Genomic DNA, 27932 nt, shown 5'->3' on the forward strand with positions numbered 1-27932 from the left:
ATTCTTGAGTAGCAGCTAGCCTCAAGCGCATTCGAACGCCTCCCCCTCCCTTCCTCCCACGCAGCCCCTCCTACCCTTCCCCAGGGCACTGGAAGGTGCGTAGCCAGGCCAGGTCCTCCATCATGCCCCAGTGCAGGTACACGATGGAGCAAATCACCAGGACGTGCATGATCTGGTGGCTGTTGCACCAGTAGTCGAACAGGCCGGGGTGGAAGCGCTCGGGCACCCTGCTGATGTTGACCAGCCCCCCCAGCAGCGCCAGCAGGTCCATGGTGAGGAAGAGCCGCAGCGAGGAGGGGCTTCCAGTCCCCGGCCCCCCCCAGCGCAGCAGGAACAGACCGAGACGGAACAGCGCCTGCCAGGCGAAGGCGCGGAGGCGCCGCGTGTTGCTGCGGGCCGTGGTGGCGCTGTAGATACCGTAGGCAGACAAGAGGGTGTAGGACAGTATGGCAGCCAGCCTGGACACAGGGTAGCAGAGCAGGGTGATGTGGACGATGGGCAGGGCTCCTGGGGGGGGGGGGGAGAAATGTTCATCTTTCAAAGAGTTTGTGTGCATGATGGCGTGTGTTTATCTGTGAGAGTCTGTGGATGTACTGTATATGTGTGTGCAAGAGAGGGTTGTCATTTGGATGAAACCTAAAAAAACAAAAACCTAAACATGTTTACCACCCCAGCCTACCCAGGGTGTTGACCAGGCAGACCCCGAACATGTCGAGGGAGAGCAGGGTGTCGTAGACGTGGGCGCCCCCCTCGTGGTTCATGAAGATGTGGTAGAGCACAGAGCCCACGGTGGGAGACAGGCAGGCCAGGTAGTGCACCAGGCAGAGCCACCACTGCCCCTCCATCCACGGCAGGCTGAGGGGCAGGAACACCAGGAAGAAGACAAACGGGATCCCTGGATGGGAGGAGGAGGGCGTGGAGGAGGTGGAGGTAGAGGTGGAGGGAGAGGTGGAAGTAGAGGTAGAGGTGGAGAGGTAGAGGTGGAGAGGTAGAGGTGGAGGTAGAGAGGTAGAGGTGGAGAGGTAAAGGTGGAAGTAGAGATGGAGATAAAGAGGTAGATGAATCGGGGCTGTTTGGTTGAGGCCTCTGCATGCTAAGGCATTTCAGACTCCAACATTTTCTAAATGGCCACGGACATATTTTTCTACTTTTTAGTGCATAAACACATGACCAATCAGAGCACAGATGTATCCAAGCTCCTGCATAGTAGCCAATCAGCATGTGGAGCCCCCCACCCCAGGTGAGGACAGGTGTGTTAGCGAGGCCGTCGTGACAGCGTAGCGAGGTGGCTCTGCTCAGTGTCTGGGTGCTGCCTGCAGAGAGGCAGCCTAATCCTCCAGGTAAGAGGGTTAGAGATAATGGTCTTATAGAGGACATCCAGGAGAGAGAAACAGAGGCAGCGTCTCATCTGCAGGGTCAGGGGTCAGGGGCCAGATAGGTCAACCATGATGAGCTGGAACACTGTTATCAATATATCCAGCCTGCAACACTTCTCTAACCCTTCAACATCTCTTCAGTTCTACACTGTTCCACACACTAACCCTTCCTTCATGCCCTGCGTTTAACAAGTCAAATCAAACGAACAGTCGTGTTTTATTATTTAGCTAATCACAACACTTCCAGGGCCGATCGCTAGCAGGCTTGACCGTATCCAGTACAGGAATTCCCAGTGTGGATTATCCCTAATCCCCCCCCCCCCCCACCTATCCTTGTTCACCGAGCGGAGAGTTATGCTGGCTAGCGGTCACTTGTGAGACCACCAGACAGCCACCCCTGAGAGGCTAGTAACAATCTGAAGTCTCCAACATTAACCACCTGTATATGACATGTACTGCTAATGTACAGTTCATCTGTGATGGTTTCCGCCCTGTCCCAGGGACCCCACTGGTGCTATGCTGCTAGTGTACTCAGTATGGATACTGAGGACAGCATTCCTTCAGATCTGCTCCCAGACTAAACACAGCAAGCAGCCTGCTGCACTGACCATGAAGAGGAACTGAGTGTCTGCTCAGCAGAAGAGCAGATCAATGACAAGCCTGCCCTCAGAGGTTATGACAGAGGTTAACTTGGCTAAAAGCAACAAGAGACTCCAGTGCATGATGTATCCACCTACCGTGGGTGTAGATGTTCCCAAACTCATTGTGCAGGTAGAAGAGGCTGCAGAGGCAGTCCTGGGCAGTGGCCACAGGACGGTACCCGGTCAGCACGTACTTGTTGAACTGAAGGTGTGGAGGCGTTTTGGCAAAGTCCAGCAATCGCGGTACGTTCAAAAACGCCATGGTGCTTTCCCCAGCCAACCCACCCCCCTGGAGGGAGGGACCCCGCTACACCCTCAGACTGGCTCCAGGGACACAGTGTGCTCTGGCATGGCAGGCAGAGGGCTTCCTCTGGGCACCTGGACACACCTGAAGCAGTCTCCCTCCAGCTGAGCAGGGCAGGACTGCAAGGAGCTCACGCAGTGGCATGCTTCCTCACAGACCAATCAGCTGTCTCCGTTATTCATAGGGTTAAATCTGCTCTAATCCCCCCCCCCCCCGCCCTGTTACAGGAAGCTCTCAGGGCTGAGGAGAAGCCTCTTCTTGTGTCAGGCTGACCTCTTGGGGTCTGGGTCCACACCTGTGGCCCTTGGAGGGCTGGAGGCCTCAGGTCAGCGAGGGGGGACCAGCCCGGGGGGCTGCTGGGGGGGACCAGCCCTGGGGACCATGGGGGGCCTCTTGGGGTGCCCCACCCACACTGGTGCGAGGATTAGGAGGCACTGGAGAGGCACGCTGGGCTAAATCCATTAAGCGTGTTAATCACTGAGACTAAAGAGAACAGGTGTAATGTATGTGTGCAGATCAGTGGTTGGAGTATTTGACTGCAGATCAAGAGATCCCAGGTTCAAATCCCCTTCTATGTGTCGCTTTGGGTAAAATGATCTGCCAAGTGAATAGAGGTGATTATAACATTATTACTGTAGATGCTGAAGTTTTAGAAAAAGATAAACACGATGAAATCTTGAATCTCTGGGACAGGATTTGTAGACTTTGTTTTATTTAACCGGAAAATGTACAGGTGTTTGTTACAGGTAGTAAAAAAAACTAAACAACAACTTGCAATATCATGCAAACAAATAAATTAATTGAAAACAGTCTGTGGAGAGGAGACAGCATGCAGATGAACAGACACAGCTGTTGTCCTTGGTTACGGCCGGTAAACAGTGGACAGGATGATGTCGCAGAGCGCCAACACCTTCAACTGAACAAAATGATCGACTACAAACGCAACAGAGGCCCTGTCATGTTTCAGTCTCAGCGAGGAGCCAGGTACCAGGGGGGACATGAAGGGAATTATGAAAAATTATACAAAACATTTTTTTAACAATAAAAAATATAAAGTTTATAGAAACAAATGCTGATGGTCGCCATTTTCCCCTGGTCAACCTGGAGGAGAAAAGACAACACCACAGGATCAGAGATGATCAGAGAGGATCAGAGATGATCAGAGATGATCAGAGAGGATCCGAGATGATCAGAGAGAATCAGAGAGGATCAGAGATGATCAGTTTCAGGATCAGAGATGATCAGAGATGATCAGAGAGAATCAGAGATGATCAGAGATGATCAGAGAGGATCAGAGATGATCCGAGATGATCCGAGATTATCCGAGATGATCAGAGAGGATCAGAGATGATCAGAGATGATCAGAGATGATCAGAGAGGATCCGAGATGATCCGAGAGAATCAGAGAGGATCAGAGATGATCAGTTTCAGGATCAGAGATGATCAAAGAGAATCAGAGAGGATCAGAGATGATCAGAGATGATCAGAGATGATCAGAGATGATCAGAGAGGATCAGAGAGGATCAGAGATGATCAGAGAGGATCAGAGATGATCAGAGAGGGTCAGAGAGGATCAGAGAGGATCAGTTTCAGGATCAGAGATGATCAGTTTCAGGATCAGAGACCAGTTCAGTTTAGTTTTACCTTGGTATCCACCATTCCCAAAGAATCCATTCAGCTGATATTTGTGCCCTTGCCCCTCCTTCCCTCCTGTGGAAGGGAGAACGGATCAGCTCTTCTCCATAACAAAACTACTGGAAGTCCTCAGAGATATGAAACTACAGTCAGGAGATAAAAACTGCGCTAAAGATATTCAATTAAAGAGATATTAAACATCATCTTCTTAGTTTTCTGCAGAAACCCCCCCCTCGAGCCCCCCCAGTCGCTGCGGTTACCTCTCCATGATTTGCCCTGTGGGTGGATGTGCAGCTTGAGGTTCTGCTGGATGTGTATCTGGTGCGGGAGGGGCGGCAGGCTGTCTGGCTGGGGGGGGGGCGGCGGGGGGGTGAGCGCCAGCGACAGCACAGCCGTGGCTGTGGGGGGAGGGGCATCAGAGCCGGCAGCAGGAGGGGCGTCAGAGCCGGCAGCAGGAGAGACGTCATGGGGGAAGGAGGAGACAAGTGGGATAAAGGACGGGAGGGGGGGGGAGGGGGCCGCAGGGAAGGCTACCACTGGGGGAGGAGAGAGGGATGGAGAGGAGAGGCAGGCAGGGTGAATAGGTGAAAGAGGTAGGAGGAGGAAGGAGGGTATATTAAGCAGAGGTCAAACAGGCAGCAGCATGAAGACAAGACAAAGGCACATCAGGGTTCAGCTCACGCAAGCACATGTCCTGTGAGTCTGGAATATACCAAAGACGTGCCAAAGATGTCTCATAGAAAATCTAGAAAAAGACTTAATTGATGTAACGGTGCCCTTTGATTATTCTTAGCAGGAATTCTTAATAAATAAGATCAGTGTTGTAGTTCTACAGGTGTAGGGTGTGTGTGAGCAGTGTGTAGGGTGTGTGTGAGCAGTGTGTAGGGTGTGTGTGAGCAGTGTGTAGGGTGTGTGTGAGCAGTGTGTAGGGTGTGTGTGAGCAGTGTGTAGGGTGTGTGTGGGCAGTGTGTAGGGTGTGTGTGAGCAGTGTGTAGGGTGTGTGTGGGCAGTGTGTAGGGTGTGTGTGAGCAGTGTGTAGGGTGTGTGTGAGCAGTGTGTAGGGTGTGTGTGAGCAGTGTGTAGGGTGTGTGTGGGCAGTGTGTAGGGTGTGTGTGAGCAGTGTGTAGGGTGTGTGTGAGCAGTGTGTAGGGTGTGTGTGGGCAGTGTGTAGGGTGTGTGTGAGCAGTGTGTAGGGTGTGTGTGGGCAGTGTGTAGGGTGTGTGTGAGCAGTGTGTAGGGTGTGTGTGGGCAGTGTGTAGGGTGTGTGTGGGCAGTGTGTAGGGTGTGTGTGAGCAGTGTGTGTGTGGGCAGTGTGTAGGGTGTGTGTGAGCAGTGTGTAGGGTGTGTGTGAGCAGTGTGTAGGGTGTGTGTGGGCAGTGTGTCTCTTTACCTTCAGGCTGCATCTGTCCGTTGATGTAGCCCCCATTTCCTGCAGGAGGGGAGAGAGAGAGAGCACAGAGAGAGTGAGAGAGAGCACGAGAGAGAGAGCACAGAGAGCACAGAGAGAGAGAGAGCTGGGTCAGGCTCATCTCTCTCCAGACACCATCAGACAGCTGGCTGATCAGCAGAAACACCTACCGTATTTATTTCGAGACTTTCCCTCTCCCTCAACTGCTGCTGCTGCTGCTGCAGGAACCTCTCCCTTTACTAGGAGAGGACAGAAGAGGGTGGGGTTAGGGTATTAACACTATTCACTGAGAACAGTCACACTGCTGTGGCACTACTGGCTGTTACCCACCATAGGACTGGCCCACGGTCTCAGCCTCTAGGGGCGCAAATGGCTCACTGGGGTACTCTGAGGAGAGAGAGAGCGTGAGGGAGAGAAAGAGTGCGAGGGAGGGAGAGGTAGACAGACAGACAGACTGGAGAAATGAAAGCAGGAAGAGGATCTGTATGTGTGCATAGATCTTAGATGATCTTAGATGTCTGGAGGCAGAAGTCAAGTAGGCTGCCGTGTGTGAGGGGGACTGACCACCATGCTGCTCCCCGTCGGGCAGCCCTCCCAGCTGGGCCTCATACAGCTCTGGCTGGCCTGGGGAGAGCCACGGCTGGTTAGCTCAGTAACACCAACACATGATGATTCATTTGTTTATTAAATATTTTCTTTGGCTCTGCCATCACATATAATTCTGCGACTAGACTAGTTGTCTAGCATGTTCCTGTCCACTAGCTAGTATGTTCCTGCCCACTAGCTAGCGTGTTCCTGCCCACTAGCTAGCGTGTTCCTGCCCACTAGCTAGCATGTTCCTGCCCACTAGCTAGCATGTTCCTGCCCACTAGCTAGCATGTTCCTGCCCACTAGCTAGCATGTTCCTTCCCACTAGCTAGCATGTTCCTGCCCACTAGCTAGCTCCTCTGATTCGGTTTACATGTTACCTCAGGACAGCTGCTTTGTATCATGGACATGTATCCGGGTGTTTCCATTTGTTGTGAAAGCAGTGAAATAAGAGTCTATTGTAGACACATGTTCATCTTTGTGGTGTGATGTCATAATCAGAACTCATGGAATGCGTCTTGTCCAATCAAATCACTTGTTCGCAACTAACTGTTGTATAATTAGCTAAGCAATAAGCCCCAAGACAATTCCCCTTACCTGTTCTAAAATCAGCGTAAACCACGGACTTGTGGGGCTTATTGCTTTTCTAAAACTGTTACTACAAATATTTGATATGGTTTAATCAATAAAAACAATTAGAAACAAAATAGTTCAATAATAAACCGTCATTCTTCCGCTACTACAAAGTATAGTTCCTACATAAATCGTTGCCACGCAACAGCCAGATGGACATCTTTGCCGTCTTTTTCAATTTGAAATATTCGATGCGCAGTAATATGGAATGTTAAAGAATGTTATGAGGACAACCTGTGAGGTTATGCTGGATTTTACAACGGCATGGAACGCGATATAACCAATCACAATCAAGGATGGGAACAACCAGTTTTAGAAACAACAATAAAGGGACAGCCTAAACATCATAGATAGAATGCCAATCTGAACAGCCTCACCATATTTCCCGGTAGATTTCCCGTCCCCTCCGAGTGCGAGTGGTTCTGTTACGAATGGGCCCTCCCCTCCCCCTGGCAGGGGTCCAGACAAGCAGAGATCACACGACACGCTGACATATACAACACGCACAGCCGGGCGGCGGTTGCCAAGTTTGTACCGAGCGGTTGCCAGGTTTGTCTAAACTCACCATATTTGCCTGTGGATTTTGCATCCGGTCCTAGTCCCAGTGGCTGTGGATGGAAGGGCACCTCTCCCAGACCTGTGGGAACACAGCGTCTTCATATATCATCACACACCACATGTTTAGACTGGCTGGACGATGTAAAGCCCAGAGCAGGGGAACATCCCTGGAGCCTGCTGTTTCCTGTCAGACGTCCGGCCAAGACAAGGTCGACACGACCAATCACACACACTTCAAACATTCACGTCTTTATTTGACTTATTTTTGGAACTTGAGGTTAGAGGTTGGCATGACACATAAACAACCAGGAAATATAATAAACTGAAAAGGATGTAGGGTTCAGAAGAGAATATCCACAAGACGAATATAGAACAAATATTCTAATGACTATCTAGAATCTTCTGGAGGGTATCCCTTCATCTAATGGCCAGATCACACTGCCCCAACACACACATCACACTGCCCCAACACACACTCATCACACTGCCCCCAAGATGTCCCTCATCCCTGACCTCTGACGCTAGGACAGAACAGGTCTGCTCCACTGCATTGCCTGACCTCTGACCTCAGGACAGAACCTACCATAGCTGCCAGCAGACTTGCCATTGTAGCCAAGTCCCAGCGGCTGAGCGTCGTAGGGGAGCCCTCCATAACCTATAGGGGGGAGGGAGAGAGAGGGAGAGGGAGGGAGAGAGAGAGAGGAAGGGAGAGAGAGAGAGGGAGGGGGAGAGAGAGAGAGAGAGAGAGAGAGAGAGAGAGAGAGAGAGAGAGAGAGAGAGAGAGAGGGAGGGAGGGAGGGAGGGAGGGAGGGAGAGTTGAAACACAGGTGACCAGGGCAGAGGACAGGATGATCTGGTGGACCAGGTCACCAGGAGGGTGCGCACTCACCATATTGACCAGCTGATTTCCCATCAGCCCCCAAACCCAGAGGCTCCCCAGCATAGGGCAGGGCTCCATACCCTGCAGAGACATGACCACAACAACGTTACCATGACCACTCATGACCGAACTCATAACCACACAGTTACCATGACAATGATCATAATCAACACCATGACTACCATTCTCACCGTATTTGCCTGCAGCCGGATCTCCACCCATACCAGCACCCAGCCCACCTCCACCTCCACCCATACCAGCACCCAGCCCACCTCCACCTCCACCCATACCAGCACCCAGCCCACCTCCACCCATACCAGCACCCAGCCCACCTCCACCTCCACCCATACCAGCACCCAGCCCACCTCCACCTCCACCCATACCAGCACCCAGCCCACCTCCACCTCCACCCATACCAGCACCCAGCCCACCTCCACCCATACCAGCACCCAGCCCACCTCCACCTCCACCCATACCAGCAGCCATTTAAACCATTCAGAGTTTTCATTTGCACAGTCAGTATCACAGCTGTTCTTGGTGGTGATACAGAACCAGTCTCACCGTATTTGCCGGCTGATTTGCCGTCTGGTCCTGGTCCGTAGGGAGAGCCCCCGTTGCCTGCTGGGAAGATCAGACATTTTGTCACAATGCAGAACATGGCAGAGATTAAGTCACATTGCAGAACATGGCAGAGATGATGTCACACATGCAACACGCACACACATGAACACACATGCAACATGCACATGCTCAGAACATGCATACAGATGATACAGAACTTGCAGGGAGCACAACACACGCTGCAAAGACCTGGTGCAGACGTTCACAAACAACACTGACACACATGCTGCTGGGTCTTAGCACGACCAGGCAGACGGCCACACCTACCATACTTCCCCCCGGTGGAGGTGAGAGATACGGGCTGGCCACCAAAGGGCAAGCCCCCGATGCCTGTAGTGGAGCGAGAGAAGGCGTGAGGGAGGGCAAGGGAGAGAGGGCAGGAGGAGGTAGGGGAGAGAGGAGAGGGCAAGGGAGAGAGGGGAGGAGGAGGTAGGGGAGAGAGGAGAGGGGAGGGCAGGGGGTCAGAGAGTAAGGGAAAGAGGAGAGGGCAAGGGAGAGAGGGGGGAGGAGGTAGGGGAGAGAGGAGAGGGGAGGGCAGGGCAGGGGGCCAGAGAGGAAGGGAAAGAGGAGAGGGCAGGGGAGGGAGGAGAGGGGAGGGCAGGGGAGGGAGGAGAGGGCAGGGCAGGGGAGAGAGGAGAGGGCAGGGCAGGGGAGAGAGGAGAGGGCAGGGCAGGGCAGGGGAGAGAGGAGAGGGCAGGGCAGGGGAGAGAGGAGAGGGCAGGGCAGGGAGACTCACCGTATTTGGTGGGAGACTTGGCCTCAAGTCCGAGGGGCTGGCCACCGTATGATGATCCACCCATACCTGCTCCAGGGGGGGGGGGGGGACAGCGAGGGTGAATACCAAACATACTGACACACAACTTCCCTACTGTCCGGTCTCCCCCCACCCATAGGATCTAGGCTCATCTACAGTGATCAACAGCAATCTAGCGTGATCCAGACTGATCTAGCGTGATCCAGAGTAATCTCTAGTGATCTCTAGTGATCCAGAGTGATTTCGAGTGATCCAGTGATATATAGAGATCCAGAGTGATCTATAGTGGTCCAGACCTCCGTAGCCACCTGACTTCCCATCAGGCCCCAGGCTTGCTGGCTCCGGCTCAAACTGGCTGGTTCCTGTCAGGGAAGAGGAAGAGGCGTTACACCGCCGTCCCTGTCTACACTCCTCCTCCACCTCCCTCCCTCACCCACCCACACCTCCCTCCTCCACCTCCCTCCTCCTGCCTCACCCACACCTCCCTCCTCCACATCCCTCACCCACCCACACCTATAGAGATACCTATAGAGATACCTATAGAGATACCTCCCTACAGTGTCAACATTAGGTCAGCTGGCGTACCGTCGAGTCCTGCAGGAATGATGGGGGCTCCGTTATATGGCAGCTGACCGGCTCCGGCTGCAGAGAGAGAAAGAGAGAGAGGAGGGGAAAGAGAGAGAGAGATAGAGAGGGAGGGAGGGAGGGAGGGAGGGAGGGAGGGAGGGAGGGAGGGAGGGAGGGAGGGAGGGAGGGAGGGAGGGAGGGAGGGAGGGAGGGAGGGAGGGAGGGAGGGAGGGAGGGAGGGAGGGAGGGAGGGAGGGAGGGAGGGAGGGAGGGAGGGAGGGAGGGAGGGAGGGAGGGAGAGAGGGAGAGAGGGAGAGAGGGAGAGAGGGAGAGAGGGAGAGAGGGAGAGAGGGAGAAGGAAAAGGAGAAAGAAAGAGAGACAGAGGAGGGGAGAGGATGACAGAGGGATGAGCAGCCAGAGCAGAATGGTGTTCATTCAGCAGAAGCCTTTCCTCAAAGCCACGTACTAATATCAAGGATAAGAGGTATGTAGCCTACATCAGTATATCTGTGGTCTGAGTCCCTGGGTCAGACGGAGCACATATGAGCTTCTCACCGTATTTGCCATTTGCAGGTTCTCCCCCGTATCCACCACCAAGACCACCTGGAATCAATAAAATCAGCAACTAAAATTATTCAATGATTCAATAATTTTTTGCACGCCTTTTTTCCTTTCCTGGCTAGTACAACAAACGTAAGCTAGTATACAAAGCTACCATGGAGCAAGGCAAAAAAGGTTGTGAAAAAACGGTCTGCTCTCCTTTCCTATTGTGTGTGGGGAAAAAAAGGGTAAAAAGATTGCCAAAATATTTCAAAAAGGTTTTGAAATTGTCACCGTCAAAAAGGACTCCTGGCAAATGTGACTGAGTTTGGTGTAGACGCAGATTTGAAACAAACCTGACTTGCTGTCTACCGCCGGAACTCCTTGTCCTGCAGGAACAGAGTTGTAACACAGTTGAGACCGTTTTCATGTTGCACTGTTCCTAGTGGCTAAGATTGAACTCTACTTTGTTTAAGCACTAATTGTAAACTAAGTAAAATAAATGGAAAATGGAAAATGTTGTAATAACACAGAAACAATATGGGATACAACATCTGAGACCTACCGTTGGAGCGACCTGTTTCACCTGGGCCAGCTTTCACTGAGAGAGAAATCAAACACTGAAACCCAACTTGCTAAGTGCAAAACGTTTTTTTCAACCTTTCGAAACTTTTTTAACAAAATATGCTTTGGAAAAATATTTATATATACTTTTTTTAAAACCTTTAGACACTTTTAGGGGGAAATCTGTTTTTTTTTTCTTGAAAAAAGAGATAAACATTGAGATGTTTCCTGTTTTAAACGTTGATGTATCTTACAACCTTGATTAGCCTACCGTTAGCGGGTGTTCCTCCGTAGCCGTTACCCGCTCCGTAGCCCGCAGCAGGGTAGACTCCCTGGCCGTTACCCGCTCCGTAGCCCGCAGCAGGGTAGACTCCCTGGCCGTTACCGGCTCCGTAGCCCGCAGCAGGGTAGACTCCCTGGCCGTTACCCGCTCCGTAGCCCGCAGCAGGGTAGACTCCCTGGCCATTACCCGCTCCGTACCCTGGAATGAACCAGGAGGCTTGGTATGAGATGGGTTACCACAACACACATCCACAAACTCAGGAATTCTGGGAGTCTTCGTGAGCAACCCCTGTGTAACCCCTGTGTATAACCTGTGTGTGTGTGTATAGCCTATAGGTATACTTATCTCACCATTTTGCTTTGGCTTCCCTCCAAAAGGATATCCCTGACCTGCACAGAAACATGAGGTGAGACAGGCTAAACCCTACATCTGATTTCAGTAGCATCTCAAATGGATACTGCAGGTCAACTCTGCTTCTGTGCTGCTGTGGGGTTCTTACCAGCTCCATATCCGTTGCTGTAAGCAGGGACTGGATAGCCTCCACCTCCATAGCCTGAACAAGATAACACTGGGTTAGCTTAGCCACCTCCATAGCCTGAACAAGATAACACTGGGTTAGCTTAGCCACCTCCATAGCCTGAACAAGATAACACTGGGTTAGCTAAGCTACTGTACACAACACAGGGCTCACACGCTTGCTATTAATGGTGGATATTCTGTAAATCTGGATGATATGACTTAAAGTTATGTGTGTTTTAACTGTTTAGTGGAATCCCAGTTGAAAATTAAAATACTAGTGTAACTTCACTGAAACATTTAGCAATGTTTTAAAGCAACATACCAAGGCGGGATTTGAACCTGTAATCTCGATCAAATATAAAACATAACTACCTGGTTTGGGTGCCTTGGCCCCACCACCATTAGCATATCCAGCTCCATATCCTAAAACGAGACAAGCACATTTAAAGAAGTGATTTAATTAATATAATTAAATTCATGCTTCAATGAACTAAGTTTATGTACAGGTGTGAACCATGCATGCAAGGATCACAAATGATCGTAATGTTCCTTCATTCACACACAGGGCACTCACCAATGGGTTTGGCTCCATATCCGTTTGGAAGACCTGCTCCAGCACCATGACCTGACACCCAGGAACACAGAGCACAATCAAGCAGGACAATCACATGAACAAGATATAACACAAGATGAAAGTAGGGGTGTGAAGGAACACAGCTCACGTGATGACCGATGAGAGGATGGTGAGCGTGTTGTGTGAGAGGATGGTGAGCGTGTTGTGTGAGAGGATGGTGAGCGTGTTGTGTGAGAGGATGGTGAGCGTGTTGTGTGAGAGGATGGTGAGCGTGTTGTGTGAGAGGATGGTGAGCGTGTTGTGTGAGAGGATGGTGAGCGTGTTGTGTGTTTACCGTTGGGTTTGACTCCGTACGGCTGTCCTGCTCCAGGCCCGTAACCTTCAATCACACGATCGGAGCAAAACAAGGTTTCTGTCAATAGCTCTCCAACGTTTCCTTCCAGTTGTTTTAAAATCAGGTTAGTGGCCAAGTGGTGTTTCAGACGATGACAGAATAGAGGGATCGGTCTTCCCACATCAGACTACAGACCAGGGAGCCCATACCCTGTTCCTGAACAGCTACCGTCCAGCAGGTTTACACTCCAACCACAGAACACCTGGTTCTAATAACTAGCTGCTTGATAAGATGAATCACGTTTGTTGGATTGTAACCCTACAGGAGGGTATCTCTCCAGGAGCAGGGTTGGAGTACAAGAGCAGGGTTGACCAGCCCTGCTCTGCACAATACAGGATGGAGGAAGGATGAGGACCGAGGTTAAGTCAACAACATGCACCCATAAACATGCCAACCTTACTACAGAGATGGAACATGCCAGAACAAGCAAAAAACAACCATCCATGCAAACTGAGCAGGTTCACCCTGACTGACAGACTGAAATGATCATGCATTTATGACCGACGCGGACGCAACGATGATCACGACATACGACTGATATGCCGCTCTGATCACCCATGTGGAACGCTACAGCTTGGCTTTACCATTTCTGGGTACTTTCACCCATTGTCCATTAGGTACTCCGGATGGTCCACAGTCTAGAGGGCCCGAGTTAGAGAAACACATGACACGCCAGGTGAACACCCCCTCCAGACAGCAACAACTACTCCAATGTACCAGTCCCTGGGACTTGTTACAAATACAGCAAGTCAGCCTGGTGGCTGTTCTTGGTGGTATGTGCGTGCTGTGTGGTTGGCTAGGAGCGAGGGTTTACCAGGGCTGGCTGGTTTGGGGCCATTGTTGTTCTCTGGAGCTCCACTATCTGTGGGTCACAAGGAGTTCATGAAACCAGACTGACCCGTCAATACCACTTGGTTGTTTCTCAGCACACTTCAATACTCGACACCAGACCTCATAAACTTATACAGAAGATGGTAATCGCAATTTCAGTTTAAAATCCAGTTTTGACATCTTAACGTTGATTAAATCAGATTACAGTACAAAATACCAGCGGAATTTCTGATCAGTCTTCAAAAAGCAGCAAATCTACCACTTTGACGGTCATAACTTCAAGTAAAATGATTGTCCTTATCAGTCATGTTATTGGAGGCCATAAGGAATCATAACTATTGTTATTGAAAATGAACCACTGATAACTACCAGGACAGGGGTCCTGAACACATACTTTTTTAGGAACAGATAACAGTATAATTGCAGCTATCCATGCTGAATCTCAATCAAACAACATAAAAAGGTGCACAAAAAAATAAAAATAAAACATGCAACATGAGGAGAACACTGACTGGGCAACAATTGTCATGACAACAATACACAATCAGATGAACAGACAAATGAATGATGCTTCTAATGCAACATGTTCAAACCAGGCTGGTCAGTCAGTGATCCCACTCCCTGCAGCCTGGAATAGAACTTGTGGACAAGACAAACTCAACACACCAAAACACACATCACACATGCACTAAACATTACACAGGTGCGAGACACACCTTGACATGTATAAGGACCAGAGATTCACGGGGTGACACGCATGCTCCGTACAAACTCCCCGGAGACGCCCCAACACACATACACACATGTAACAGGTCAGGCTTTACCGGGACTCCCCACTTTAGAGTTCTGCTGCAGTTTGTGCTCTGGAGCCGGAAGCCAAGAGCCCTCCCCAGGGGCCTCCCCAGGGGCCACCCCAGGGGCCTCCCCAGGGGCCACCCCAGGGGCCTCCCCAGGGGCCACCCCAGGGGCCACCCCAGGGGCCTCCCTGTCTGCTGCGTCTGGCCCCATGTCCTCTGGTGTCTCCCCCTGGGCAGCAGGTTCAGGGGGAAACACACCTTTGGCGTAGGAGGGGCTTCCCCCTTTAGCTCTGTCCCCGTTTTCCTCGGGTACGGCACTTCCAGTGACATAACCTGAAGGTCACACATTCATCAGCTGGAGCAGCCTATAGGATGGCTGTTCCAGATGTGAAGACATCATGGAGACAGTGGGCAGGGCTTTAGAAGTGCTGTCTATGGAGGGTTGAGTTACAGTCATTTGATTGATTTGGACTGGATTATCACAGGGTTTGACATCGAATATGAAATCTGGCTCATGTACATGATGGACCCCAGTGCTGATGTTAATTCATGTGTATTCAAATAAACATAAATACTGGTGGGTTGGAAAATAAATGGGAGCCATTAACCAGTGACATACCTTTTCTCTATTACCTACAGTTTACCTATTATAACATGAGAACAGCACAAAAGGCATGTAAAAATAATATACAAATGAAGAACATTAAATTAGTTCATTCTGACATTGACAAGTCTATCGCATTAACCAAAGCAAATGAGTTAAGTTCAACATTGCAATGTAACAAGAAGGCCACACAAACGATTCAGACAGAACAGAACAAGACTTCTGAAAATACATCTAGTCTGTCCATGCAACTACATGCATCGAGATGACAACATCTGCTCAGACTAACCTTATATTTCTTTGCTTATCAACAGCATGCAATCTCTCTGGTGAAGTGGTCTTAAACTACAGTGCATGCATCCTAACTGAACAAGCCAACAGTACCAGAGACAGAGACAGACCTCTACTGAGGAACACAGACACACTACGTAGAAGCATTGAACACCTCAGGTTGTTCTCATAATCTCAATGGATTTTATAATATTCTCAGAAACTGATCAAATAGGATCAAAAGTCTAAATGCAACAATAATTTGCAATTTGCTCCAATGTAGCTTTACATTTTAACTTAAGAGAACATCCTTTAAATGATGTAAGAAAACACAGACAAGGACATTTACCAAGACTTTCTATGGGTAAGGGCACTTGTCCATTGGGCACCACACCTCCTGCACCACCTAAAGACCACAAAGTTGTCAGTGTTTTGGGTTTAAGTATAGTTTCCTTTCCATTTACATTTAACAAATACATTTGTCCATGCAATACCTCAGACCCCAGGTTTAAAGTGAAACAGCAACCTATTTCTACAAATACTTCAATATACTGATTCAAAAACACATTCATTCAGTATCTCCTAGTGAAACAATATTTAACAAAGTCAATAATCCCAAAGATTGACGTGTACATGATGTAAAAACCTCAGTTTTCATTGTTCTTCTGAGTAACAAAAAGAAACACTGCAGAGCGATGTCAGTCCTAACAGATCACCATCACCATGCTGATGGTTACTACTGGCTCAGAAAGGGTCCGTGGAGAGGGGGGGTGGGGGGGTGGAATAAATTGGAGTCTCTTCAGGCCCTATTACAGACAGCTGAACCATTGACTGTAATTGGTCCAACACCCGTTCATTTTCAGGACTGTCATGAACAACAGGAGCATTCTTTGCTGATATTTGTACAGATTTCAAAATAACTTCAGTATCTTTCACTGAGACTACCAGATTTAAGACTTAAACAGTACAAATAGTTACCAATGCATGCCATTAAATGCACCACACCACCTCATGGACATGCAGAGAATCTTAAAAGTTTACCCATATTCGGTACTTTGGGGGCCTTTCCTTGAGGCACTGCAGGTGCCACTGGCTTTGGAGCCTTCCCCTGGGGAACCACTGGTGCTGGTGCTGGTTCTGGCTTGGGGTAGGGCTTCCCTTGGGGAACCACTGGTCCTGGTTCTGGGGCTGGCTTGGGGTAGGGCTTCCCTTGGGGAACCCCTGGTCCTGGTTCTGGGGCTGGCTTGGGGTAGGGCTTCCCTTGGGGAACCACTGGTGCTGGTTCTGGGGCTGGCTTGGGGTAGGGCTTCCCTTGGGGAACCACTGGTCCTGGTTCTGGGGCTGGCTTGGGGTAGGGCTTCCCCTGGGGAACCACTGGTCCTGGTTCTGGGGCTGGCTTGGGGTAGGGCTTCCCTTGGGGAACCACTGGTCCTGGTTCTGGGGCTGGCTTGGGGTAGGGCTTCCCTTGGGGAACCACTGGTCCTGGTTCTGGGGCTGGCTTGGGGTAGGGCTTCCCTTGGGGAACCACTGGTCCTGGTTCTGGGGCTGGCTTGGGATAGGGCTTCCCTTGGGGAACCACTGGTCCTGGTTCTGGGGCTGGCTTGGGGTAGGGCTTCCCTTGGGGAACCACTGGTCCTGGTGCTGGTTCTGGGGCTGGCTTGTGGTAGGGCTTTCCATTGGGAATCACTGGTCCTGGTGCTGGTTCTGGTTCTGGCTTGGGGTAGGACTTTCCCTGGGGAACCACCGGTCCTGGTGCTGGTGTTGCGGCCTCACCCTGTGGCACCACAGAGGGTGCTGGAGGCTTCGGGTATTTTCCTTGTGGTACAACTGGCTCAGGCGCTGGTGCCTGTCCCTTGGTGATTGGCTCTTTCGGTTCAAGCAGAGCAGGAGTCGGAATCTCAGGAGAAAGAACTTCACCTTTGGGTCCCTTTCCATTTCCGTTTGGTGCACCACCAACTTTACCCTGACCATAACCTAGGGACCAGAACACAGTCACTTTGTACCGGCTGCACAGCAAATAGTGCGATGGGTAAAACATGCTTGATTGCGAGATCCTTTAGAAGACAGCAGACAGGAGAGTCCCAACAAAACATACAACAGACAAAAACACGACACAGGGCATGCAAACATACAACACATGCTTGAAACGCCACAACACTCAACTGATTAGCCGTTACATCAATGATTAAAGACATGCACCATAACACCTTTGTTTAAGACAAACCAAACATGAAGACATCTGATGTTAACCAGCATAACAAATTGGACAAATGGGACAAACAGGAATGCGGGAGGATAACACACAGCATTTACCAGGTTTGGCTACTTGAGCCACTCCATTCGGTACCCCCGCAGGAACACCATACCCTAGGAACCACAAGCGTGTTCAGCCATTCATCACATGAAGGCATACAATAAGACGGATAGTTTAAGAACATTATAAAAACTACTCAAGAAAGATGGACAAGATCGAAAACATGAAAACGGTCTTCAACGCACTTTGCATCTACGCAAGGTGAGTGCTTACCACCATTTGGTGCATTGCCACCTCCATTAGCTGCCCCTGCTCCAACACCTTTGGAGTTGGACTGTGGTTTGGGTGCCCCATTGCCATAACCTATGAACCAAAAAACAACATGAATACCTTCAATAACAAATGGTAAGTTGGGACATACTTCTTGATCTTCTTCAGAACAGAAAAAGTTACCTGGTTTGACTCCTCCTCCATTGGGGTGTCCAGCTCCAGGACCATAGCCTAAACATGGAAGACACAATGTTTTGAAGCTATCAATAGGTGTGTTGGACATGGACTGACTTCATGCAGCGCTGCAGCCGGCTGCAGGTGGCTGACTTGAAACAGTGAATTCTGGTAAGACCTTTTGTCGGACATAAGACGGCGCCGAGGATACGTCACTGTGACGTCGCCATCAAAATACCATGTGATCGATTCGAGAACTGTCGGCTGTGTAGCCGAGCGCATTTTCTCAAGAGCAACTGCACGGGTTCAAGTGACGACACAGCTATTTCATGATTGGCCAGACTCACACACAACAACTTTGAAGCCTGTTTTGTAATTATTCTGACACATTATTTGCCAATGCTCAAATCCTGACCAAACTGTTTAATTGAATAAAAAAATTATTGAAGAAAGGGTTTTACTCCACCTCTTCACTAACGGAAAGACTATGTTTAATAATAAATAAAGTAAAGTAAGCAAACTGTGCTTAATCGGCCGTGACTGACGTCAACGCAGCAAACCACAAGAAGCTGAAATGTCCGACTTCACAGAGCCGTTTTCAACTCCTCCCCGACTGCATGCGGCTACTCTCGCCGGTCATTTCATGCAGCCGCAGTCCATGTCGAACGCACCTATTAGATTATTAAGTTTGACACAGGGTGTCACTTCCTTTGAAGTGACAATATCTTTAAAGGCAGCAATGAGTGTATCTGTTGCTCGATTATCTCGAGAAGTTTAATACGAAGTTGAAATGTGTGTATTGCTCAGGACCCAAGGACAACCCAAGTGTCGACTGGTAAATAGTTTGGATGAGAGATTTTGCAACAAATACATTAGCTGCACTAGGCAATAGACATAAATCTTGTGAGAATGGGCACTGCACTAGCATTTGCCATCAACGGGCCAAGCTCTAATGTTTGATAACACCAGAAGAACTACTGAAGACTAGACACAACCATGGGTGGAGATTTACCGTTCGGTTTAGCTCCATTTGCTCCATATCCATGGGGTGCTCCACCAGCTCCTGCACCATAACCTTGAGAAGAAACAAGACCACCGTACGGTGAGTGCTGGTCAAGTCTGCTTGGAACAAAGATACCTTGAATTACCATGTACCTGATTTTGGTGCTTTTGCACCCCCATTGGGATATCCATACCCTAAATACCAGAAAAGAAAGAATCATGTCATAACCATTTCCAAACAGTACATTTAGCAACACATTCCTTTAATGAGGCAGGGAAAGATCCCCCTTACCGTTGGGCCTGGGTGCATACCCATTGGGTACACCTCCATAACCTGGAGCTAAAACAAAGGAGAGATCTATTGTAATGTTATGTTTTCAACCCCACAAGAGACACTGCAAAATGTGCAAATTAGCAAATGGCTGCAACTAAGATCCACAACTAGCCGGTGCAAAGCCCAGTAGTACCTGGCTTGGGACCCTTGGCACCTCCTTCATTGGGATATCCATAACCTGGGAAATTAAAAGATACACACACACACACACCAATTTAGGACAGCATTCGGTACTGTCACTGAAGACGTTTGGTGACTGACCATCATAAAGACACGAATGTGCTTTGCAGCCAGGTAGAGGACCAGGGTGATATTTACCATTGGGACGACCGTTACCACTGGCAGCACCAGCTCCTGCACCATAGCCTAGAATCACCACCACAAGACAAGACGCAGCCATGAACAAACCATACGCAGCCGTTCTTCATGTGAAATGAAGCAGTGGCACAGTGAACCTACCATTGGGTTTGGCACCCTGTCCATTAGGCACAGCAGCTCCTGCACCATAGCCTAGAATCACCACCACAACACAACATTTAGCCTTAAACAACCAATAGACTATATAGTTGTTTTGTATTTACATGCAGTGGCACAGTGAACCTACCATTGGGTTTGGCACCCTGTCCATTAGGGACACCAGCTCCTGCACCATAGCCTAAACAGAGGACATGATGATATTGAACAAAAAACAGCATCTGGCTAACAACAATTGTTGACCATATCTAGTGACAGACAACATAATGGACCATTAAAGAGAAGAACATGGGGACATTAAGACTGTACCATTGGGCTTGGCTCCTTGTGCTGGGGCGGGGACGTAACCTGGAGATAGCATGAATGGTTGTTAGCATTAGCATTTATCAACCCCACACCTGAGACAGGTGAATGATGGTGAAGTGTCTGGTAAAGTGTCTGGTAAAGTGTCTGGTAAAGTGTCTGGTAAAGTGTCTGGTAAAGAAGTCTAGTCTCCATATTCATAGTAGAAAGAGTCCCTGCATAAACAACTTCTAAACACTGGACAGCCCCTTTAGCACCATAACCAAAAGATTACATACAGTCCAAACCCAATTGAAGTTTGAATTACCATAATTTTCGGACTATAAGCTGCGCCTTTTGTCCCATTTTTCGACCCTGCGGCTTATATACCGGTGCGGCTAATCTATGGATTTTTACAGCTAACGTCTAATAAATGGGAGCTTCCTCAAGCAGCCGTCTCTTTCCCGACAATCCCCTCTGTTACATATGATGATTAAACACTAAAACACCTGCGGCTTATAGTCCAGTGCGGCTTATATATGTACACATCATTAGATTTAGCTGCTGCGGCTTATATAACGGTGCGCCTTATAGTCCGAAAATTACGGTAGCCTCATGTAACATTTGGATACAAAATCCTTCCAACCATAAATTAATTCACAAACACAGCCTTGGACAACTAACTATGCCAACATGTTTCATTGTAGTATAATTAGGAGTGTTAAAACAGAAAGAGTATGTGTTTACCGTTGGGTTTAGCACCGTATCCATTAGGAACGCCACCTGTTGACCCGTAGCCTAACAAGCACAAGGGAAGACAGTTTCAAGCTGAATCAGAATTACGGGTGATGACTTATTTTTTATAAGGAATGACTGAATACTAAAGAGTAAACATACCATTTGGTTTAGGAGCTTGTCCATTGGGAACACCATAGCCTTGTTAGAATGAGACACCAGATATTCAGACTGATCATTTCCAGCGTGCAAACAGTGCGTTCGTGATAGGTTAATATCTAACATCATTTTAAAAGTAGGTTCTGAGTGATAAAGATGCTATGTCTGTACTCATACAAACATTGACACCAATATTTACCGTTGGGCTTGGCTCCTTGTCCATTGGGAGCACCATAGCCTTGTTAGATGGAAATGTCTTGTTAGAATGTTTATCATCTTTAAACTAATTATTTTACTGGTTTAAAGTAACCGAGTGTATTATAAGTTATTGATATCAAAACATTCCTGTAGGTAGGCTTTGAATTCAATATATTTACCATTAGGCTTGGCACCTTGTCCATTGGGACCACCGTAACCTTGTTGGAATGAAACAAACAATAAAACATTCATATTTTTGGTTAAGTAATAATGAGTCGGTGATGTTTAGAAACTGATCTACCTCGGCTTAGAATGATAAGGATGCTACATCTACACATACAAGCATTGAATATTTACCGTTGGGCCTGACACCTTCCCCAGTGGGGGTGCCACCCGGAGCAGTATAACTTGCTGGATGCACTAATATCATTCATTGGTGTAGCTTACTATTTATGGGATTTTCTAGCTCCAACTTGTTACAAGACAGAATGTGTCCATTTAAGAAGTGCTATTTACCGTTGGGCTTGGCTCCTTGTCCATTGGGAGCACCATAACCTTGTTGGATGGAAATGTCTTGTTAGAATGTTTATCATCTTTAAAAGTAACCGAGTATGAGTTAATGATAATGGAAATTGCTATCAGTATACTTTGAGCAAAAAGGATGTTAAGTCACATTAATATTTACCGTTGGGCTTGGCTCCTTGTCCATTGGGAGCACCATAGCCTTGTTAGATGGAAATGTCTTGTTAGAATGTTTATCATCTCTAAAACAATTTTTTCACTGATTTAAAGTAAACAAGTGTAGTATAAGTTAGTATATGTTAATGATATCAAAACATTCCTGTAGGTAGTCTTTGAATTAAATATATTTACCATTAGGCTTGGCACCTTGTCCATTGGGACCACCGTAACCTTGTCGGAATGAAATGTCTCGTATTAATGTTTTTTCATCTTTAAAACAATGATATTGTGGACTGAAAAGATACTATGAGTTGGTGACATTTAGAAACTGCTGTAAGTAGGAAATGAATTAAAAGGATGCTGTATAAACTCATACAAACATTGACATTAATATTTACCGTTGGGCCTGGCACCTTGTCCATTAGGGGCCCGGTAACCTGGTCAGATTGAAACCAGTTAGGTTACAAAGCAACATCATCAACATGTTCAGGCAGTGGAAGGCCTGCCTACATACCTGGCTTGGGTCCTTTAGATCCTCCTCCATTGCTGTATCCAGTACCAAGCCCCAGTCTGGCATAGGGACCATTCATCCTGTAACCTGGTCAACAGACAGGGAACAGTCAATGCAAATTTGAGTCAAATATAGATTCTGATATTCATTCTCCAAATATGACAAGAATAGTGACTTTCTATCAGAAGACAGACGACTCCTCCACGCACCTCCCATGGGTTGTGCTCCATAGCCATATCCATTCCCACCGTATCCTAGAAAACATGAATCATGGTCTCATCAGAGCTGTAAACAAGGTGGAGATCCACACAGCGTTGACTGGTCTCCAGCTTACCTCCTCTCTGGTTCCCTGCTAGCTGAGGCACCCCAAGACTTCTCTGCCCTCCCATGCCCAGACCTGCACCTGCCAAAATATCCAAACATCAGAAGAGTTAAAGGAAAGGTAAGTTACAGTCTATAATCCAACATCCTCATGAAGGAGTAAGGTGATGAGAGTCTGGAAGAGCTTAGCTCACCTGCTCCGTATGGAGACCTGACGTATCCTTTCATGGGCTTGCTCCCTGCTCCCCCATAGGCTCCTGACAAACACAGAAAATAATTTAAAAAACCTGGGGGGACATGCAATGGACCACAGCTGGACTTGAACCCAGCCGATTGTGGCCTCAGCCTACACGTACTTATCCCCCACAGTAACATGTTTTGACCCTAACTTCCTGTCTGCCAGGATATCAGGACAAACAAGATTCCCGTCCTTTAAACCACTCATCCCTCTCCCTCTCCCTCTCCCTCTCTCTCTCTCTCTCTCTCTCTCTCTCACCGTTCGGCTTGGCTCCGTTCCCATTGGGTGACCCTGCACCAGCTCCTTGACCTGAGTGTTGAAGAACACACCAAAGAATCAACCGATTTCTCTGAGGTTAAACTCTTATTGACATTGATGTTCTTTCTTAGAACCAGGAGGGTACCATTGGCCTTGGCTCCATGTCCGTTGCTGTGCCCGGCCTGAGGTCCTTGACCTGTAGGGTTCAATCAGACCACAGTAAACCACGACACATCCTGGTAATGAGTCAGAACGTAACAGAACGCAGGAACTCTTTAAAACATTATAACTTTATCAATCTGAGTACCGTTGGCTTTAGCTCCATTTCCGTTATGTGCAGCAACAGGGGCACCGTAACCTAGAGACCATACAAGCCACACACCTCCATTACAACTGCCGCAGCACAAACACATATGTTTCATCTATCTCATGTGGCCTTGCCGATCAACAATCAAGGAGTCCATGGAATATCTTACTGCATGCTACAGTGTGCACCAAAATACAGAGATAAACTAGTGTTTCCATGTGAGGGAACAGGAAAATAACCGCTGGTTTTGCCTCAGACAGGGTGCCGGTGTTGGCCGCCCCGGCACCATGTCCAACAGGCACGAGGCACAGTCTCAAGCTTCAAGCAGCAACATTATGACCCAGACAGAGAGTGTTGGTGATGCTCCTACCATTGGGTTTGGCTGCCTGTCCATTGGCCCCAGTAGCAGTTCCGTAACCATGGTCACCGTTGGGCTTGGCTCCGTTCCCATTGGCTGCCCCCCCCGCCGGCCCCAGGCCTGGAACACACCCACAAACAAGTAAGTAAACATCCTTAATTTTTTCTTATTACAAAAACTTTTCTTACTGTCAAACGACTAGTACACTTCTGAAATCAAAACAAATGTTACATCTGTTTTGTATACATACAAATGCTGTATGTCACTTTGGATGAAAGCTTCTGCTAAATTAATAAAATTTGGTAAATGTAAGTAAAGGCACATGTTTTTGCAGTCTGTTATATACAGCAGCTGTAACCAAGGTAACTCCTCACCTGTTCCCTTGTTGGGGGCCCCTCCGTTCTGCGTTCCCATGGGAACACCAACCCCTGCACAACACAAGGTTAAACATCCTCAGAGTTTGAGACCAAACAGTATTTAAAAGCATTTGTTACAAAGCCTATGTGTTAGTTGTACATGTGCAACTTCTTGATGTTTTCTGTAGGCTATTAGGTTCAGGGCTGGATCTTGTTTTACCTTTGGATGGCATTATTAACCTCCCGATCCCGCCTCCGTTCTGAGGAGTCCCCCCTGAAATTATTAGATTATCTACAGTTATAAATATGAATAGGATACATCAATCTTTTGCCCTATTTATCTCCCATTTTTATCAATTATATAATGTAATTGAACAATAAAAACAATGATTATGCATGGAACACTGCTGCTTTCTGTCTCGGTATCATTAGTCGTGTCGTTAGCCTGTGCCTACCGTTGGGCGCAGGGCCCTGTCCGTTGGGAAGACCAGCAACAGGCCCGTGACCTGGAATCACAACCACACGAGTTAACATTATGTCCATTCATGACAAGATGAGTCACACCGCATTACATTTTATGTCCAAAGCTTTTATCCAAAGCCACATAAAAATAATGCCCGAGTTATATGCCCAGCTATAGAGAATATTTAACATCTTAAGATCACTTCAAATCCAACCATGATCTAACTCTGAATGGAAGAGTTCAAATGGTGGGATTTTACCGTTTATGGCAAGCCATTTTAAGTTACTAGTAAGTAATTCAATAGTTACTAGTATCTATTCCCGTTTTACGAGTAACAAATTGCAAATGTTTACGTTTGTATTCTATAGGGCTCTGCTTTACAGATATTTACTATTTGTTTCCAACTAGTATCTATTCCAATAGTTACTAGTATCTATTTCAGTTGTACTAGTATCTAATAATTATATACTAGTACTTATACATTAGTTGCCAGTATCTATTGCAATTCTTACTAGTAAAAGGTGTATTGTTAATAGTAACATTTTAAATTGAACCATCAATTAGGCCTTTTTACTCTTCATAAGCTATGATGACTAAAAAAGCTATTCTCGTGAGCTAGAATAATAATGTTACAGTAATAGTTACTAGTAACTAAAGAATAGTTACTAGTATCTAACGAATAGGCCTAGTTACTAGTAAAACTAGAATAGATACAAGTAAGTATTGGATTAGTTACTAGTAACTAAATAATTAGGCTACCAGTAACTTCAAAATATTGACTAATACGTTTTTTGAAATAAATGTTAAAACGGCTTGCAACCTTTGGGTTAAGCGGCCCGTTTACTTTAGCCTACTTCACGTGCATGGGACGAAAACGCCACTAAATGAATCAAATGTAGCCTAATTTGTACACTGTTGCATAAATATAAGCCTACCGTTGGGTTTTGCTCCGTATCCATTGGGCACACCAGCTGGAGGTCTGTAACCTAGCAGGCAGAGAGAAGTTATCGATCATGACAGGTCTCTCAGCCATAGCTGTAACCAAGATCACTGTCACTCAGGGGCGCCGTATAGGGGGGAAAGGTTAGGACGATTCTAAGGGCTCCTGACTGACAGGGCCCCCCCCAAAAAAAATATTTTTTATGGGGCCCAAAATTCCTGGCGGCGCCCCTGTCACTAGAGGAGGGGACCCATAACGGCCATTCCAACTCAAACGACCCCATACCGGCCAAAGCTGTTTCTTCCCTTGTGCAGACCGGGCCCAACAGCCTAGCTCAAGCCTGTAATATTATCCTATGCCTACATTTCGACAAAATGGCTCAATTCTGACATGTAAGAGAGGCTTAAGTGATCAATTCATCCAGAAACCGAGTAGGCCAATAGGCTAAACTTCAGTTAGAACAAGTCATGTTTACGACACATTTTCCGTGCTTCTTTCAGCTCAGGATACACCCTGAATGCGACATCGCAGTTCTCAATAGAGCGACTGTGTACAAGTAGTAAAACATTCCCTCTCGCATCAAGATGTCAAATTTAGACTGTGACTGACACCAAAGCTAAGCTGCCTTTGATTTCTAGAAAGAGAGCCGACAGAGAAGAGGAAGTGTAATGTAGGATATAGATGGTTGTTTCGCACGATCACAAGAAAATTTGGATGTGGGCCAAACAAATGGCCTACACTTACAGTTGCATAGCGAACGTCGCTAAGATTTTTCTCGTTTTGAAATGTGACATTATCGTTTGAAATTTGACAGACAAACACAAACGCCTGCTAGGGATTTTCTCTCCTCTCCTTCTCTTTACCTAGTTCAGGAAACCATGAAGGGAATTTAAATCCGCGTGCGGCATACTTTTCTGCCAGTCAAACATTAGCCTAGCAGTAGGATTTTTTAAAATATTTTCGAATTGAAATAGCTTCAAATTGTATTTTATTACATTGACACATCTGACACACCTTTATAACAGATTAAACAATCAAATGATGAATTATAAATATGTTATAAATATAAATACCCACTGTGAGCCCCTATGTAAACTTACGTCAGACTAGGTTTATGGATGTCTGGCTTAAGCAATCTCGAGCTGTAAGGGTTCACATCCTCCTTGACTAACCAAGACATCTTTGTTAGAGAAGACAATAATCCATTTACTACTCAGGAGTGTCAATATTTATGTCTTCTGAACATTTTTATTTTGTTTACTACTTTTATTTAGCCCGACCCAGGCCCAGGCTACATAGACCACAGACTACGTAGACCACAGACTACAGACCACAGACCTCAGACCACAGACCTCAGACCAGGCCCAGCTCAGAGAGACTGTTCTTTGGGTCAGATGCTAATGATGCGCAGCATCTTGACAGCTGGCCACATGCTCATAACTCCTGAGACAGATGGAGCGTGCTGGGCTCTCTCAACAGAACCAAACACCTGACCACACTCACACCCTGACCACACTCACACCCTGACCACACACACACCCTGACCACACTCACACCCTGACCACACACACACCCTGACTACACACACACACCCAACACCTAATCATGCACACACATCTAACAGCTCACCACACACACCCTAACTACTGACACACATACCTAACACCACCCCTCATCACATACACAGCACCTCAACAAACACACACATACCTAACACTTGACCACACACCCAACAACCCAGGGGATGCCGAACAGGAAGCTCGATGATCAAGAACTCACACAGCAATTAAATATATCATCAATTAACTTTCAAAATCAAAGTAGTACAATTTTAAAACAAAATGCTGCTCACCTGTTCCCCCCAGGCCCCCAGTCCACTCACCTGTTTCCCCCAGGCCCCCAGTCCACTCACCTGTTCCCCCCAGGCCCCCAGTCCACTCACCTGTTCCCCCCAGGCCCCCAGTCCACTCACCTGTTCCCCCCAGGCCCCCAGTCCACTCACCTGTTCCCCCCAGGCCCCCAGTCCGCTCACCTGTTCCCCCCAGGCCCCCAGTCCACTCACCTGTTCCCCCCAGGCAGGCACTCCTAACCAGCCAGAGCAGCAGTGTTGTGTGGAGTAGAAAGCGTCCCAGCATAGTGGAGACCTGGATACCAGTCAGAAGAGAAGACAGCTGCTGGAAGGGAAACTGCTTTACTGTGGGCGCCAACCCTCCGTGAGGGAGCCATATATACCCACTCAGGTGCTCCCCCCTCCTCTCCTGCTCACCCCCTCTCC

At 47.9% G+C, this 27932-nt stretch overlaps 2 protein-coding genes across 9 annotated transcripts; both read right to left on the reverse strand.

Moving 5' to 3' along the window:
* Positions 1-70: 70 nt before the first annotated feature.
* Positions 71-2279, reverse strand: paqr4b (progestin and adipoQ receptor family member IVb). Its single transcript, XM_084670860.1, has 3 exons — positions 2114-2279; positions 680-895; positions 71-507 (listed from the first exon to the last, which is right to left on the reverse strand). The coding sequence occupies exons 1-3, from the start codon at positions 2277-2279 to the stop codon at positions 71-73; spliced, it is 819 nt and encodes a 272-aa protein (XP_084526986.1).
* A 723-nt stretch (positions 2280-3002) lies between these two features.
* cmn (calymmin) lies at positions 3003-27846 on the reverse strand. Of its 8 annotated transcripts, none has more exons than XM_084670644.1 (60): positions 27720-27846; positions 25653-25703; positions 24710-24760; positions 24475-24528; positions 24273-24326; positions 23911-24018; positions 23541-23591; positions 23379-23429; positions 23234-23284; positions 22932-22994; positions 22751-22819; positions 22626-22670; positions 22420-22503; positions 22304-22342; positions 22098-22136; positions 21910-21948; positions 21741-21779; positions 21404-21442; positions 21226-21264; positions 21030-21068; positions 20880-20930; positions 20160-20198; positions 19981-20031; positions 19836-19886; positions 19695-19742; positions 19510-19554; positions 19335-19382; positions 19196-19237; positions 19053-19115; positions 18050-18097; positions 17870-17959; positions 17656-17709; positions 16384-17316; positions 13655-13702; positions 13425-13478; positions 12781-12825; positions 12447-12497; positions 12245-12295; positions 11853-11906; positions 11704-11742; positions 11342-11551; positions 11072-11107; positions 10863-10895; positions 10522-10569; positions 9984-10040; positions 9695-9760; positions 9381-9446; positions 8912-8974; positions 8585-8644; positions 8033-8104; positions 7727-7798; positions 7151-7222; positions 6963-7034; positions 5929-5988; positions 5695-5751; positions 5535-5603; positions 5347-5385; positions 4217-4492; positions 3966-4031; positions 3003-3422 (listed from the first exon to the last, which is right to left on the reverse strand). In XM_084670644.1, the coding sequence occupies exons 1-60, from the start codon at positions 27790-27792 to the stop codon at positions 3418-3420; spliced, it is 4482 nt and encodes a 1493-aa protein (XP_084526770.1). In that variant the 5' UTR covers positions 27793-27846; the 3' UTR covers positions 3003-3417. The 8 variants fall into 8 exon arrangements, with proteins under 8 accessions (XP_084526770.1, XP_084526767.1, XP_084526766.1 ...); XM_084670641.1 differs by lacking the exons at positions 13425-13478; positions 13655-13702 and adding exons at positions 14496-14801; positions 15692-15748 and having other exon boundaries at positions 8585-8641; XM_084670640.1 differs by lacking the exons at positions 13425-13478; positions 13655-13702 and adding exons at positions 14496-14801; positions 15692-15748.
* Between the last annotated feature and the right edge of the window lie 86 nt (positions 27847-27932).

Source organism: Hypomesus nipponensis, chromosome 13 (genome assembly GCF_054491055.1).
Source record: "Hypomesus nipponensis isolate SF chromosome 13, ASM5449105v1, whole genome shotgun sequence".
NCBI classification, from domain to species: Eukaryota; Metazoa; Chordata; class Actinopteri; order Osmeriformes; family Osmeridae; genus Hypomesus; species Hypomesus nipponensis.